This window comes from Carcharodon carcharias, chromosome 6, assembly GCF_017639515.1.
Source record: "Carcharodon carcharias isolate sCarCar2 chromosome 6, sCarCar2.pri, whole genome shotgun sequence".
NCBI lineage: Eukaryota > Metazoa > Chordata > Chondrichthyes > Lamniformes > Lamnidae > Carcharodon > Carcharodon carcharias.
Window position 1 is genome coordinate 59,040,332 of NC_054472.1, and position 17,117 is coordinate 59,057,448.

At 46.9% G+C, this 17,117-nt stretch overlaps 1 protein-coding gene across 3 annotated transcripts in view; it reads right to left on the reverse strand.

Annotated features, from left to right (window-relative positions):
- Positions 1-16,563, reverse strand: part of LOC121279342 (zinc transporter 8-like) — a 41,754-nt gene extending 25,191 nt beyond the window's left edge. Inside the window, exons 1-4 of one of the 3 annotated variants that reach the window (XM_041190509.1) lie at positions 16,427-16,563; positions 16,118-16,314; positions 3,054-3,200; positions 1,932-2,085 (exon numbers count right to left, since the gene is read on the reverse strand). In XM_041190509.1, the coding sequence (XP_041046443.1) occupies positions 1,932-2,085; positions 3,054-3,200; positions 16,118-16,136 (320 nt within the window). In that variant the 5' untranslated portion in view covers positions 16,137-16,314; positions 16,427-16,563. Of the gene's footprint in view, positions 1-1,931; positions 2,086-3,053; positions 3,201-8,003; positions 8,075-16,117 lie in introns of those variants that run through there. The other 2 variants (XM_041190510.1, XM_041190508.1) reach the window with 2 other exon arrangements.
- Positions 16,564-17,117: the final 554 nt, after the last annotated feature.

The following is a 17,117-nucleotide window of genomic DNA, read 5'->3' on the forward strand; positions in this document are numbered from 1 at the left end:
CTGAAAATTTTCAGACAGTAGGGAGACCCTGCAGCATCCACCTGCCATGTCACTGGAGTATGGCTAGTGAAGCTTCCAGGCTGCTCCAGAAATTTAGTCCAGTTTGTCCTTGGAAGGCCTCAGTAAAATTCTTGCCAACTGTGAACCAGTCCTCCTGAGACCTAGGAACAGCCCCAAAACTCCTGCAGCCAAAGAGGGAGAGGTGATTAATTAACTTTAGTGGTCCAGCACTATCATAGGAATATTGACATTTTTTGCCTTCTAAGCCTCAGCCTTGTGCTACACTGATTCATCAGGCTCCTGGTAGAGTGGGTGCCACTGAAGCATTCCACAGACATGGACTGCCCACCCAATCCATGCAAATGACCCCTTTCCCACACTTTGGGGCAGGGTTCCGGCTTCTGAGCATGGACAGATTTAGGGCTTGCTGTCTCACATTTTCTCCAGCAGAATGACCCTATTAAAAATTTGTGCCCTATATGTTCATCTTCTCCTTTCTCTCAAGCATGCATACATCAATTTTCCTACAACATTTGGCTGGGATTTCCAGACAGTGAGAAATCTTTTCTAGACTTGGAGCTCGCAGGTTTAATAATGCATTTGACCAAATGTTCCCAAATACCCAGACACTTGACTGGGACCTTCCTCATCATGGACGTGACCTTCCTTCTAAAAAAAATTAGTTTACCGAACCTTTTTCTTTGCAAAAGGACAGTTGAATTCCAGTTTCTGCAGTTTGGTATTAAATTTCTTTTACCAGATGAGAAGCAAAAGACAAAGTTGCTGGACATAAAACTCCGGAGAGTATGCCAGAAAAGGGGGGCTTTGCAGGCTGTCTCTCCTACTTTTTTGTTCATGATTCACTCCCCAACTTGTTTTTATAAATATCCAAAGTTTGTTTGTATCTTCTCTCCCTTTGCAGAATAGTGGGTAAATGTTGGAAGGATTAGCAAGCTGAGTATCATGAGCTCTCTTCCATGGCCAGCAAGTTCTCTAGTGGGACCTGAACCCAAAGCTTATTCTGGCTCAAAGGGAGAGACGCTACCTATTGAGCCACAAGACCTTCTGAAGTCCAAAGTGCCCCTGGGAGTTGGGAGATCAGCATTTTGGAGGCTAGTTATCTCAAATGTCATTTCATCTTGATTGTTATGTGATAAGATTAGTTTTAGCTGAGATATGATATTATCTCATCCCAGATTATGGTACTGAGCACACTTACTGTTTACAGTAGTAGTCTGGTCATGAACGAATGAAATCGACCCAATGAAAACAAGAAAAAGTAAGTAGTAGGCAGGCATAGAATTTGAGTTGGTGATCATCTGCTTGACATGCAAAGATACATGCTCATGATTGCTAAGAAAGGTATGATGCAATCTTCTGACTTTGCACTCCGTGGGGAGCCTTGCCTGCATACTGGAAATCTGGGCCACATAGCAGATGATCTTCTGGTGATCTAAATTAATGATTGGGAAATCATACAGGCACTTTGCGCTTCTGACATAGAACCTTTCTCACTCATTGTTAGAATATTATCCAAACCATATCTTCATGAAATTTCAAGACATTTTTTTCTTTCTGCACTTAAGCAAATTTTTGCAGTTTTCTCCCCTTATTCCCTCCTTCCCTGAAGACGATGCCATGTGATGGTCACAGCATCATAAACAACAACACTGAAGTGACCCTGATCAGTGGAGGACCCAATCATACATAATCATAGGAATCATCACACACACCCGTGCGCATGCGCACGCACACTGCTCTGATTGAGATTGGTTGGCTGCCACTTGGGGTGGGTGGGGGGGGAGATGGAAAGGCAAAATTATACCATTTACAAACGTACATTTAAAATAAAAATTAATGTAAGGACTGTTCTATTTTAAAAAGCGGCATATGTAAGGGAACAGCAAAAGAATTACAGAAAGTTAACTTACATTACGTTTGCTACCACTGCACAGGTAGATGTTATAAGCATGACCATTCCATCAATTTTGTAATCTGCACCGATCAATCTTACACAAGCAAGGTAGACCAACACTCCTGTTACAAGCCAAACTGTGATCACTGAGAACAGTGCACCAAGAATTTCTAGTAAAAATAAAATAGGACAAGAATCTATTTAGGAATTAGTAAGACTTGTTCACATATAAACACCAGTGGGTAGCAAGCAACAACAATTTGTGTTTAGTTAGTATCTTTACCACAGCAAAACATCCCAAGGCATTTTATCGGAGTATTACCAAACAAAATTTTTTGTTCTGAGCCACATCAGGAAACATTAGGCCAGTTGACCTAAAGCTTGATTTTAAGGGATGTCTTAAAGGAGTTAAAAGAGGCACAGAGGTTCAGGGAGGGAATTCTAGAGCTTAAGATTTTTATATTTGAAGCCATAGCCACCAACGGTGGAGCAATTAAAATCAGGGATGCTCACGATGGCAGAATTGGTGGAGTGCAGATAACTTGGGAGGGTTGTAGGGCTGCAGATGATTATAGAGGTAGGGAAGGATGGGCCATGCAGGGATTTGAAAACAAGGCAGAGAATTCAAGCCAACGTAGGTCAATGTGCTTATCAAGTATGGAGTTAAAGTGCTTGTTCACTGGGAAAGAGGCGTCCATCTGAACTGTCATCTCAATCAGCAGATGGTGAACAGCACAATACCTAAACAAGTGAATGAATAACTAAAAATTGAAGAATGAAAAATGAATAAATATAGGTCTTCACACCTCATGACAAACAAAATCAATTGCCAAAGATCAGTAATACAGTTATTTCCACTGATCTAGATGCACATAAATAATCTTTACCAGGGAGGCTGTATAACAGGGGGCTAATCTGATACTAGCTGCTAACCACATAGAATTTTACAGCGAAGCAGGAGGCCATTTGCATTGTCAGTCTCCACATGATATTTAGGATATGGAATGCTCCAAACCAAAATATTGCTGAAATTTAGTTTACACTTGTTAGACTTCAGAAAAGCAACTATTTTTTCAGTATTCCTGATGCTTCCCTTTAAGTAAACAGAAAACTTCAAGTACTTTTCTGAAATTTTCACCTGCTCTGTACCATCCAAAGTTTAACTTCTTTGTGGCCGGTCTTGATGTTAGCCATAATGAGCACAAGCTAATCAGAAAACTTGTAACATCTGCGAGAAGATGTGCTGCATCGGTCATAATAGCCAAGCTCCCTGCTAGATAACCACCTGAGAGAAAAAATAGAAAGGTAAGTCATGGCAAACAATGTATGTACCCAGTAAAGATCATTTAATAATTATTAAACTTAATTCAATTAATTTTTATTTTAATCCTTTGCTTATACAGTCATACGTTACATTATATTCATAGCATACAACAACTTGCATTTATCTAATTCCTTTCCTGTAGTAAAATATTCCAAGTTGCTTCACAAGACTATAATCAAACAAGGTATGACACTGAGTTGGAAACATATGACAGTGATTCACCTAAGGAAATATTAGGATAAGCGACCAAATGCTTAGTCAAAGAGGTAGGTTTTAAGAAGCAAAGAAAGCTAGAGAGGCAGAGAGACGAAGGCACGACTGCCAATGGTGGATTATTAAAATCAGTGTAGTGCAAGAGGCCAGAAACGAAGGGGTGTAGAGATCTTAGAGGGCTGTAGGGCTATAGTAGATTGCTGTGATAAGGAGGGGCAAAGCCATGCTGTCCTTTGGTGACATCATCTGAAAACACAACATCAGGTTCCACCTGTACGCTGACAACACCCAGCTCTACTTGACCACCACCTTGCTCGATCCCTCCACTACCTAGGTCTGTCATGCTGCTTGTCCAATATCCAGCACTGGATGAGCTGATATTTCCTGGGTAGCCTGAAGTCATTGGCTGGGATTTTCTGGTCCCACCTGTGGCAGGAATCCTCACGGGTGGGACGGAAAATTTTACAGACCAGCCAAAGGTCCATTGACTTCGGGCGGGAATTTTCAGTCTCATCTACTGCAGGACCAGAAAATCCTGGCCATTGTCTTCAGTCCTCCATAAACTCAGTTCCCTAGCCACCGATACTATCCTCATCCTGGCCACTGCCTGAGGCTGAACCAGGTTGTTCGCAATCTCACTGTCCTATTTCACCCCAAGGTGATTTCCAATTCCATATCTGCTCCGTCACCAAGACCATCTACTTCCACATTTGTAACATTGCCCATCACTGTGTCTGAGCCTGAGCTCATTGCCACTGAAACCCTCATTCATGCCTTTCTTACCTTTGGACTTGAGTATTCTAAAGCTGTGCTGTGCTGACCTCCCATTTTCTGACCTCCATAAACTTGAACTCATCCAAAACTCTGCTATCTGTATCTTAACTCATACCAAGTTCCACTCAACCATCACTCCTGTGCTCGCTGACTTACGTTGACTTTTAATTTGGCAACACCCCAATTTTAAAATTCACATCCTTATTTTAAAATCCTTCCATAGCCTCACCCCTCCCTATAGAATACAATATGGGGAAGGTACATATGCAAGATACAGTGTGACAGTTAGTAATACGGTAAAGCTTGACTTGTGAATGATGCTGAAGTTGTTAGTTAGCATGTACTGCTATATTTGCTCTCCAGATCATATACAGTGGATTTTGGTTGTCTCACTAAAGCTACTTAGGTGAAGTGAGGTCAGTTCCTCCTATATGTAGCTAGCTTCTTTCCTCTAACAAACTGACATCACTGAAGTTGTTCAATGAACTAACAATTACATAGTAAAAACATACTTACTGTAAAATATACATGAGCAGAATACAACCAAAAAAAATCAACAGTTCTGAGTTTGCTTCAAATGATGTGACTGTACTGGTGCAAAATTATTTATTGAAGAAGGAGTCTCATCATCAAATTACTTATCAAAACCAATTGGTTACATGGATTTTTGTGGCTACAAAATTACAAAACTCCATTTCCAAAGCAGTTGGGTTTGATAGGAGTACATATTGCAGAATCAGCCACGGAGGAGGTGAATGTTCTGATATCCATTACTGCCAAGTAGGGTTGTGTGCCATGAGCAGAGTCTCAAAGTTTAAGATTAACTGAATTCTTTGGGAAGATTTTCTGTATGCTGTTGTCATAAATTAATTCTTTATGTTTACAAATTTGCTACATGGACAACTTTTCCCTGCTCTTTGATTTTCCTATCTTTGTTTACTTTTAATTTAATTATTTAAACAGTGTAGTTCTGTTGATAGCGAGTCAGACTATGCTGTTCAAATTACAGTGAGATTATGGAATCGTTGTTATTTATGTATAAATGATACAGCAACTTCAGGTGAGGAGCAGATGTGCAGTTAAATATCCAAACGTTGCTGTCCAAGTAGTGCCACTCCATTGTTAGCTTCACAAAAACAGCACTTCACTGTCTGCCTTACCGTTGGCATGCATTGAACATCATGAAGTCGTTCTATTTGCGTGCTGGACATGAACTAAACTCATCACGAAAAGTTAACCCTTGTCATTTAAGTACAAGTACCTCTTTAACAATGTAAGAATTATTAACTACTTCCACTCAACCTCTCTGGCAATTAAAATTAACTAACACAAATGTGAAGTCTTGTTTCTTTAAGTGTTAATTGTTAGAGATTTTTAAGATGTCAATTTTGATTTTTAAAAACTTTTCCTTTCTGGCTCATGTTTGCTCGCTCTCTCTCTTTCTCAATCCAAAGTTTCTTCATTTCTCTTTCTGTACCTGATTTGTCATTTATTCTAATTTACACTTCCTTCTCAGGCCTTCTGCTGTTTATTACTCAATCCTTCAATATGATTGGTTGCTTATTCACATATGTCACAGATTCCAGTTCCCCTCACCAGGTGGTTATCAATTTGCACTTTCAGCAACTTTATGGGCAAAAATATTTTGAGCTGAAAGATGCAGGGAAAAGTCCAACAGCAGGCACCGTTTGATGTCCTGCTACAGAAAATTCAACTTGAGTCTTCCAATGGTCTCCTGACCAGCTTCCCACCTTCCACCCTCCATGAGCTTCAGCGCACCCAAATCTCTGCTATCCTAACTTGCACAAAGAGCTGTTCACCTTTCATTCTGTGCCCATTAACCTACATTAACCCCCAATCCAGAACACCTCAATTTTAAAATTCCCATCCTTGTCTTCAAATCCCTCCATGGCCTCACACCTCCTATCTCTGTAACCTCTTCCATCTCTAAAACCAGTTGGGATCTGAATTCCTCCAATTCTGCCTCTTAGGTATCCCTGATTTTAATCACTCCACCCCCATTTGTGGCCATACTTTCAGCTGCCTAGGCCCCAAATTCTAGAATTTCCTCCCTAAAGTTTTCTGAATCTCTCTCCTTTAAAATGCTTTTAAACCCTACCTCTTCTTTTGGTTATTTGCCCTCATATCTCTTTATGTGTCAATTATGTATTAAATTTTATTTGATAACACTTCTGTGATATGCCTTGGGAGATTTTATTACATTAAAGGCACTATAAAAATTGAAGTTTTTATTGAATTTCTGCCTTGATTGTGACAGGTGAAAGAGGTGAAATATTATCAATAATAACTATTGATCCCCTATATTTCAATTTTAGTTGTACCTGTTAATTTTGTTATCACATTGCTTAACTCAGTAACTCCTCCAAACTATTCTTTCCCAATTCTGTCAGCATTATTCAATGTTTAAAGACATTTTGTCCTGGTTTTATCTCTTCAGGACACCCCTCTCCTGGAGGTGCTGCCTTCTGCTAGAATATAAAGGTGTAGGTTGTGGCAGCATTTTGGTACCTTGCCTGGGTTATGGAGGAAAATTGGGAGGGTGTCTTCAGAACTTCTGGTCCATTGAGACTAAAATCACAAGCTAGCATCATCCAACACAATACGAATAGAAGTTTGGAAAAGAAAATTTCCATTAAGGTTACTCCACAGACCTGCCATAACTTTGATGGAAAAATTTCTGTGACAATGAAAAATTAGTAAACATGGAAATTCAACTCCTAATTTGGAATCTTTTCAGTCTCCCTGGCTCAGTCAGGCTACATAAGTGTCAGGCAACGACCATCTCTAACAAGAGAGAATCTAGCCACTGCCCCTTTACAATCAATGGCATTACCATTACTGAATTTTCCACTATCAACAACCTGGGAGTTACCATTGACCAGGACCAGTACTCATGCGGAGCCATAGAAATACTGTGACTACAAGAGCAGGTCAGAAGCTAGGAATCCTGCGGCGAGTAACTCACCTCCTGACCCCCTGAAAGCCTGTCCACCACCTACAAGGCACAAGTCTGGATGAGTGCAGCATCAACAACACAAAAGAAGCTTGACACCATCCAGGACCCACTTGATTGGCAACCCATCCACAAACATTCACTTCCTCCACCACTGATGCACAGTGGCAGCAGTGTATACCATCTACAACATGCACTGCAGGAACACATCATGAGTCCTCAAACCGCACAATCCTAACCCATGACTGCTACCATCTGGAAGGACAAGGGCAGCAGATACATGGGAACACCACCACCTAGAAGCTCCGCTCCAAACCACTCCACCATCCTGACTTGGAAATATAACGCCATTCCTTCACTGTTGCTGAGTCAAAATCCTGGAAATACCTACAGCCCATGGACTACAGCAGTTCAAGAAGGCAGTTCACCACCACCTTCTTAAGGGCATTTAGGGATGGGCAACAACTGCTGGCCTAGCCAGCGACACCCACATCCCATGAACTAATATAAAAAAAAGTATCAGACTGGACAGCACTTTACCCACTGATCAACTGGAATTGTTTAATTGTCAAAAGATCTTTCTAATTCTTTTTAGTTGGCTGATTCTTTAAAATGATGAGGATGGAGAATAGTCCACACCTGTGGATTTAACGTACAAGTAAACTTTAGAAGACTGTGGTTTTTGCTCATTCGTTTTAAATGGTATAATTGTAAAATATTTTCAAGGTTTGAGTCTATCAAAATTTTTCAGTCAGTAGTGATTGAGGCCATTTTTGTGTTTTATTTTTAATGACTTCACTTACCTTTTAATGGATAATTTGCCTAATTCTAAAAGACTAGAGGAGGAGAATGCCTCAGTAAAGGTTGAGAGATTGCTTCTATAAAAGAGAGAGTGAACATTCAGGTATTTATAGAAAATGATAGGCTGGTAGATCAATTGAATATGGAAAACACAAAGGTAGGAAATAAGTGGAGCCTCAACTTACACTAGGTATTCTCACATCTCTGGACCATGAAGGACCTGGCATGGGATTAAAGTGTAGGAACATAGGCAGGACAGGCTGGTGTCACCAGAATGGAATAAGCAAGATCCAGTGGGATCCATCCAGATCAAGAAAAGTGACTTAGGCCTCTGAAAATTAGGACATTTCTTTCCCCAAAACTTTTTTCAAATACACCCCAATATCGGAAGGAGGAAGTACATGGAGTCTCAGATTCAAGGCAATCCTTCCCCACTCCCAAGAATTTCTGACAACAATGGGGAAGGCAGATGCTCCTGTACCCTTCTGAAGGCTCTGCAAACTGTGACAGGATTAATACAAGGATGCACTGGCAAGTGTGGTCCTGGAATAACTATCAGGTTAGTGGTCCATTGATTTTTTGACTTCCACTTTTTTCGAATACGTTAAATGTTCACATTTATATTAATGATTTATTACTCAACTTCACATGTAGCAGTAGGTACTGACAAATTATTGTTTCAGCTAAATCTGGTAAAATTCATACACTAGGTTTAGTTGAAGGTTACCATTGAGATAAGCTAGTTTGTTTTTAAAAAAAAAGTGTTGGTTAAAATAAAACTGCCGACAATAGAGCCTCCACCCTCCAATGTGCCCTAAGAGAAGTGGATCATTCTTTAGGCAGAGGAGGGCTGAATGTCTGTGGGCGTTTGATCCTGGTATAACCGTTGTGATCAACCTGTCTGGAAACTCTGCAATTATCTGATCTGGGCACCTGAAATGTTAATTCTGGCCTTGGTTTTCATAGGGTGACTGGAAGGCTGTGTGGAAGTAGTGGGTGGCCCATCCGACAAGATCAGGGACATGGAGACCCAGTTGGTCTTAACAGCAGAGCCTCAATTAAATAAAACTTTGCACTGTTCTACCCAACATTCAGGCAATTGACTACCTGGCCAGTGGGCGCAAGTATAAACTTAGCATCAGATGACCTGTGGGAACAGTCCCTGGCAGTCAGTAGAGAAATTTTGTGGGAATAGTGAACACTGTCTGAGCCTGCTAACCTGTGCAGAACTAGGGCCAGAATTTTCGGGTCGGTGTGCGGGGGTGGGCCTTGCTCGGCAACGCATAAAATTACATGCGGTGACATCGGGCATGCGTCCCGATATCACCACTCGTTATTCAGACCTTCAGTTCGGCGGGCATGCACCGTAGTTGGCTGCGTGCCCGCCGAACTGTCAAAGGCCTATTAAGGCCATTTAAAAACCAATTAAAATAATTAAAGGAGCTGCCCAGACAACCTTACGGTTGGCGGGCAGGCGAAGAGCCCAGACAACCTTCATGTTTATCATGAAACCTCATCCATGGGTGGGATGAGATTGCATGAAGGATTTAGTAACAGACAAAGCATTAACACTTATCAGGACTTCTTCTGACCAGTCAGCTCCATCCGCCATGTTGCTGCTACTGGGCGGCAGAGAGCATTGGACTGCACCTGTTTTGAAGAAATCATTCCAAATCTTAAGTAGGTCCCCACTTGGTTTTAGCAGGATTCCTATCTAGCACCTGAAATGAAATATGTTTTTACTACAGGTATTATAATGGGTTCCAACAGAATTAAGGAGGTCTCACATTGACAATTTTGACAATTAAATGCCTATAAGCTTTGATGGGCTGAATATCTTTGTCTCAGTCCTGATTATTTTAGGTTCTTGTGTTCTACACAAAACAATTTTTCCAAACGTGACAAATCAGTTGAATAATAGGGAGTTTTAATGTTAAAACAGTACAACAGTACTATCAGCAGCAAACATGGGAGAGAAACAGGCAGTGATTGGAGGAGCAACGAACACCAAGGGAACTGCGAGTATGTGAAGATGGAGAGACTCTGGAGTGGGCAGGGCCTCCGTTCAACATGCTTTCCCATGGCTCTGGCTGCTTTTCTGCAGCTTCCTGTGCTCTGGCCCAGCATCAGCCACTTGATCCCAGGCCTGGGCCTTTCCCCCGGCTCTGGCCGTGCACCTCCTGGCGGGCACCCACATTCAGGTGCCGCTAGGCCTCAGGCCTCGCTCCAGATCTGTCCTCCACTCTCAGTGCATCAACCCACCATCACCAGTGATTTAGTGCATGGGTTTGTGTAAGTGAGTGTGTATGAACATTGTGTGAGGGTGAGCGTATGGGTGGGTGAGTATGTGTTCAAGAAGATGGCTGAGTGAGTGAGAGAGGATGGCTGAATACATGTGAGGCTGGGTGAGTGAGTGTGTGCGCGAGGCTGGGTGGGTGAGTGAGCGTGTCTCCACGGTGGGTGGGTGAGTGAGTGTGTCTCCACGGTGGGTGGGTGAGTGAGCGCGTCTCCACGGTGGGTGGGTGAGTGAGCGCGTCTCCACGGTGGGTGGGTGAGTGAGCGCGTCTCCACGGTGGGTGGGTGAGTGAGCGCGTCTCCACGGTGGGTGGGTGAGTGAGCGCGTCTCCACGGTGGGTGGGTGAGTGAGCGCGTCTCCACGGTGGGTGGGTGAGTGAGCGCGTCTCCACGGTGGGTGGGTGAGTGAGCGCGTCTCCACGGTGGGTGGGTGAGTGAGCGCGTCTCCACGGTGGGTGGGTGAGTGAGCGCGTCTCCACGGTGGGTGGGTGAGTGAGCGCGTCTCCACGGTGGGTGGGTGAGTGAGCGCGTCTCCACGGTGGGTGGGTGAGTGAGCGCGTCTCCACGGTCGGTGGGTGAGTGAGCGCGTCTCCACGGTCGGTGGGTGAGTGAGCGCGTCTCCACGGTCGGTGGGTGAGTGAGCGCGTCTCCACGGTCGGTGGGTGAGTGAGCGCGTCTCCACGGTCGGTGGGTGAGTGAGCGCGTCTCCACGGTCGGTGGGTGAGTGAGCGCGTCTCCACGGTCGGTGGATGAGTGAGCGCGTCTCCACGGTGGGTGGATGAGTGAGCGCGTCTCCACGGTCGGTGGATGAGTGAGCGCGTCTCCACGGTGGGTGGATGAGTGAGCGCGTCTCCACGGTCGGTGGGTGAGTGAGCGCGTCTCCACGGTGGGTGGGTGAGTGAGCGCGTCTCCACGGTGGGTGGGTGAGTGAGCGCGTCTCCACGGTGGGTGGGTGAGTGAACGCGTCTCCTCGGTGGGTGGGTGAGTGAGCGCGTCTCCACGGTGGGTGGGTGAGTGAGCGCGTCTCCACGGTGGGTGAGTGAGTGAGCGCATCTCCACGGTCGGTGGATGAGTGAGCGCGTCTCCACGGTGGGTGGATGAGTGAGCGCGTCTCCACGGTCGGTGGATGAGCGAGCGCGTCTCCACGGTGGGTGGATGAGCGAGCGCGTCTCCACGGTGGGTGGATGAGTGAGCGCGTCTCCACGGTCGGTGGATGAGTGAGCGCGTCTCCACGGTGGGTGGGTGAGTGAGCGCGTCTCCACGGTGGGTGGGTGAGTGAGCGCGTCTCCACGGTCGGTGGATGCGTGAGCGCGTCTCCACGGTGGGTGGATGAGTGAGCGCGTCTCCACGGTTGGTGGATGAGTGAGCGCGTCTCCACGGTGGGTGGATGAGTGAGCGCGTCTCCACGGTGGGTGGATGAGTGAGCGCGTCTCCACGGTCGGTGGATGAGTGAGCGCGTCTCCACGGTCGGTGGATGAGTGAGCGCGTCTCCACGGTCGGTGGATGAGTGAGCGCGTCTCCACGGTCGGTGGATGAGTGAGCGCGTCTCCACGGTGGATGAATGAGCGCGTCTCCACGGTGGATGAGTGAGCGCGTCTCCACGGTGGATGAGTGAGCGCACGAGAGTGGATCAGTGAGCGCGCGAGGGTGGATGAGTGAGCGCGCGAGGGTGGATGAGTGAGCGCGCGAGGGTGGATGAGTGAGCGCGCGAGGGTGGATGAGTGAGCGCGCGAGGGTGGATGAGTGAGCGCGCGAGGGTGGATGAGTGAGCGCGCGAGGGTGGATGAGTGAGCGCGCGAGGGTGGATGAGTGAGCGCGCGAGGGTGGATGAGTGAGCGCGCGAGGGTGGATGAGTGAGCGTGCAAGGGTGGATGAGTGATTGAGTGTAAGTGTAGTGGGTGAGGATGGATGAGTGAGTGAATGTGTTTTAAGGTGGGTGAGTGAACGTGTGCGAGGGTGAATGAGTGTGTTTTCAGGATGGATGAGTGAGCGTGTGAGGATGGGTGAGTGAGCGTGTGAGGATGGGTGAGTTAGCGTGTGAAGATGGGTGAGTGAGCGTGTGAGGATGGGTGAGTGAGCGTGTGAGGATGGGTGAGTGAGCGTGTGAGGATGGGTGAGTAAGCGTGTGAGGATGGGTGAGTGAGCGTGTGAGGATGGGTGAGTGAGCGTGTGAGGATGGGTGAGGGAGCGTGTGAGGATGGGTGAGTGAGCGTGTGAGGATGGGTGAGTGAGCGTGTGAGGATGGGTGAGTGCGTGAATGTAAGTGTAGTGAGTGAGTGTGAGTGAGTATGAAATGGATGATTGAGTGAGTGAGTTTTAAGGTGAGTGAGTAAATGTGCGAGGACAAGTGAGTGCGTCTTCAGGATGGATGAGTACGCGTGTTAGGCAGGATGCGCCAGTGAGTCTAAGGGTGAGAGTGAATGAGTGAGAGGGTGGGTGAGTGAGTGAGTGTGAGAGGGAGGTGTGTGAGGCCGGGTGAGTGTATGAGGCCGGGTGAGTGTATGAGGCCGGGTGAGTGTATGAGGCCGGGTGAGTGTATGAGGCTGGGTGATTGAGTGTGTGTGTGTGTGTGTGAGAGAATGGATGAGTGAGTGAGGGAGGGTGGATGAGTGAGTGAAAGAGGGTGAGTGAGTACATGTGAGAGAGGATGGCTGAATGAGTGAGTGTGTGTGAGGATAGGTGAGTGTGCGCACATGTGAGGATAGCTGAGTGAGTGCGTTTGTGAGGATGGGTGATTGCACGCGCGTGTGAGGACGGGTGAGTGAGTGTGCCAGGACAGATGAGTGATTGTGTGAGGATGGAAGAGTGAGTGAGTGTGTGAGGGGGTGGGTCAGTGAGTGTGTGTGAGAGGGAGGTGTTTGAGTGTGGGTGAGTAAATGTGTGTGAGGGTGAGTGAGTGTGTCTTGAGGATGGATGCGTGTGTGTGAGGATTGATGAGTGAGTGTCTGAGGATGGATGAGTTTGTGTGTGAAGATGCATGTTTGAGTGTCTGAGGATGGATGAGTTTGTGTGTGAAGATGTATGTTTGAGTGTCTGAGGATGGATGAGTTTGTGTGTGAAGATGCATGTTTGAGTGTGTGAGGATGGGTGAGTGAGTGAGTGTGACGATGGATGATTGTCTGAGAGGATGGGCGTGTGTGTGTGAGGATGGATGGGTGAGTGTATGAGTGAGGATAGATGAATGAGTGAGGGAGAGTGAGTGCGCGCGCGAGGACGGGTGGGCGAGTGCGCGCGCGAGGACGGGTGGGCGAGTGCGCGCGCGAGGACGGGTGGGCGAGTGCGCGCGCGAGGACGGGTGGGCGAGTGCGCGCGCGAGGACGGGTGGGCGAGTGCGCGCGCGAGGACGGGTGGGCGAGTGCGCGCGCGAGGACGGGTGGGCGAGTGCGCGCGCGAGGACGGGTGGGCGAGTGCGCGCGCGAGGACGGGTGGGCGAGTGCGCGCGCGAGGACGGGTGGGCGAGTGCGCGTGTGTGGGAGGATGGGTGAGTGAATGTGTGAGGCTCGATGAGTAAGTGAGTGAGTGTGAGGATGGATGAGAGAGTGAATGTGTTTGAGGGTTGGCGAGTGAATGTGTGTGAGGGTGAGTACGTCGTCAGGATTGATGAGTGTGTGTGAAGATGGATGAGTGAGTCTGTGAGGATGGATGAGTCAGTGTGTGAAAGGGTGAGAGTGAGTGTGAGTAAGTTTGAGGATGGATGAATGTGTGTGAGGGTGAGTGAGTGTGTGTAAGAGGGAGGTGTTTGAGGATGGTTGAGTATGTGAGGCTGGGTGTGCGAATGTGTGTGAGGGTGCCTGAGTGAGGGTGAATGCCTCTGTGAGTGATGGGTGAGTGAGTGCGTGCGTGTAAAGATGGGTGAGTGAGTGTGTGAGGCTGGATGAATGAGTGTGCAAGGGTGGATGATTGAGTATTAGTGTAGTGAACTTAAGTGTGAGGATGGATGAGTGAGTGAGTGTGTGAGAGGGAGGTGTTTGAGGGTGGGTGAGTAAATGTGTGTGAGGGTGAGTGAGTGCATCTTGAGAATGGATGAGTGAGTGAGAGTAAGTGTGATGATTGATGAATGTGTGTGAGGGTGGGTGAGTGAGTGTGAGATGGAGGTGTTTGAAGGTGGGTAAGTGTGTGAGGCTGGGTGAGTGTGTGAGGCTGGGTGAGTGTGTGTGTGAGGCTGGGTGAATGAGTGAGGGAGTGTGTGAGTGGTGGGTGAGTGAGTGTGCATGAGAGGGAGGTGTTTGGGGGTGGGTGAGTGTGTGAGGCTGGGTGAGTGTGTGAAGATGAGTGAGTGAGGGTGAGTGAGTGAGGGAGGATGAGTGAGTGTCTGTCAGGATGGGGGTGTGTGTTTGAGAGGGTGGATGAGTGAGTGAGGGAGGGTGTGTGAGTGAGTGAGTCAGTTAATGAGTGAGGGAGGGTGGGTGAGCAAGTGAGGAAGGGTGGGTAAGTGAGTGAGAGAGGGTGAGTGAGTGTCTGAGAGTGGATGGCTGAATGAGAGAATGTGTGTCAGGCTGGGTGAGTGTGTGTGAGGACAGGTGGGTGGGCGAGAGAGTGTGTGAGAGGATGGCTGAGTGAGTGAGTGAATGTGTGTGAGGGTAAGTAAGTGTGCAAGGGTGGGGATGGGTGAGTGAGTGTGATTGAGTGAATGTGAGGGAGGGTTACTGAGTGTGTGTAAAAGAGAGAGGGGGGCATGTGTGAGAATAGGTGCGTGTCTGTGAGTATGAGTAAGTGAGTGCCTGTAAGGATGGGTGAGTGTGTGTGAGGTTGGATGGGTGTGTGCTTATTGACTCCTTATTAACTATACATTCCCTAGGACTAGATTTTTACTATAAAAGCTAAATTCTAAGAACAGTAATCCACTGATTCTGGTCTAGATACCCTCTACTTATTAATTAAGTGATTAATTTATTTATTTGGTTTAATTAGTATAACAATATTTTAGTTTCAAATTCAGTGTAGATTCTCTACCAGCCAATCAGGTCACAGATTTACCATAACGCCACTTTTAATTTTTTTTTATATAACATTATAACATTTAGCCAGGTCTGAGCCCACAACTGATTCAGGCCTCTTGTCAGGTACAAATTGGTGTGAGGCAAGCAGAACAACTAGGTGTCAGATTGTGCACCCTGTTTAAGTGGCAGAACTCAAATTTCTGACCCTTCATTCATTCCAGGGTTATTATGTGTTAATATGGCAATCATCTTGTTAAAACCAATTGGTAGTTAAATAGATGATGGGCATTAATTATCCCAACTGAACAGAATAAAAAGGTACAGCTGGAATCTGTGTAGAAGTTACTAGCACTGAGAAGTTGTCTGGGAAATAAACCAATTTTAACCTGCCTGGATTAATTCTTCCACCACAACCTCTTATTGTGAGTAACATTATGTGCCTGATATAACCTAATATAATGGATTCATAGAGCAATCTCAATTGGAGTTTAGAAGAATAAGGTGATCTTATTAAAACACAAGATTCTGAGGGGGCTTGACGGGGTAGTTGTTGATAGGATATTTCCTCTTGGTAGTGGGGGGGCAATCTACAAGGGGAGCACAGTTTTAAAAATAAGGGGCCTCCCATTTAAAACTGAGATGAGGAAGGATTTCTTCTCCTAGCATTTCTGATATATGAGAGGTTGAGGGTTGTGGGAAGTGGCAGGTAGGAAAGTGGAGTTAAGGGCACAATCAGATCAGCCGTGATCTTATTGAATGGTGAGCAGGCTTGAGGGACCAATTGGCCTGTTCCTGCTCCCATTTCTTTTGTCCTTATATACAAAGTGCTTTAGAGCCAAAAATGTACATTTGGAACGTAGTTGCTGTTGTAAAGTACTCACCAACCAGTTCTCCAATCATAAATATTACACAAATGACCAAAGCTATCCACAATCTCCTCTTAGCCTGATATTGCTCTATTTGCTTCTGTTCATGAGCCTTTTTATTACTGTGGCAATGGAAGACCACACTGGATTCGCAGAGAGTCTCAGATGGGAGGTTTATGTCCAGTTCCAGAATTGGATGTTGGTTGGTTGAGCTGTGGGATAACACAGGCTGATTAGTGAATTAGGTCCGAGTCCGAGTGCTCATCTGTCAGTTTATGTCTTACACGCGACTTCTGAGGGTCAACACAAGGATCAGAAACCAACCGCCAGGACTCGCCGGCGCTGCTGGGGCCGATTGTGGCCGGGGCTGTGCTAATCGAGCGGCCGGCCAGGCCTCCGGGCAACAGGGCCTCATCAGCACTCGGTCGGCAGCCGCAGACAGCTCAGCCCAGACTCGGAGCCGAGCCGAGCCTAGCCCACCCCGTGGGGGAGGGGGCGGGGTCAGGGGTCCAATCAGGGAGGGGCCAATGGGGAGGAGCTGGTGAGGGAGGGGCCAATGGGGAGGAACTGGTGAGGGAGGGGCCAATGGGGACAAGGGAGCTGGTGAGGGAGGGGCCAATGGGGACAAGGGAGCTGGTGAGGGAGGGGCCAATGGGGACAAGGCAGCTGGTGAGGGAGGGGCCAATGGGGACAAGGGAGCTGGTGAGGGAGGGGCCAATGGCCTGCCATCGCGTTTTCAACATAAATGTGGCGGTAGTCACGATAAAACGCTATTTGATATTATGGCGGGTGAGAAAGTACTGAACTTTTGTAGTTGTAGCTGGCGTTGCCATGCTGACGAGGGTTTCAGGTTTCATAATTTTTTTTTCGCTTTTCCACCATCTGTCTCAAAATCTATGTATACATCTTGCTGCAGATCTGCAGACCCCAAAAGGGCATCCTGCTGCAGCTCACCAGCTTCTGTCTTGCACATTGTCGGACAGTTCGGCCATTGCTCCCACCTGCAGGTGGGTCT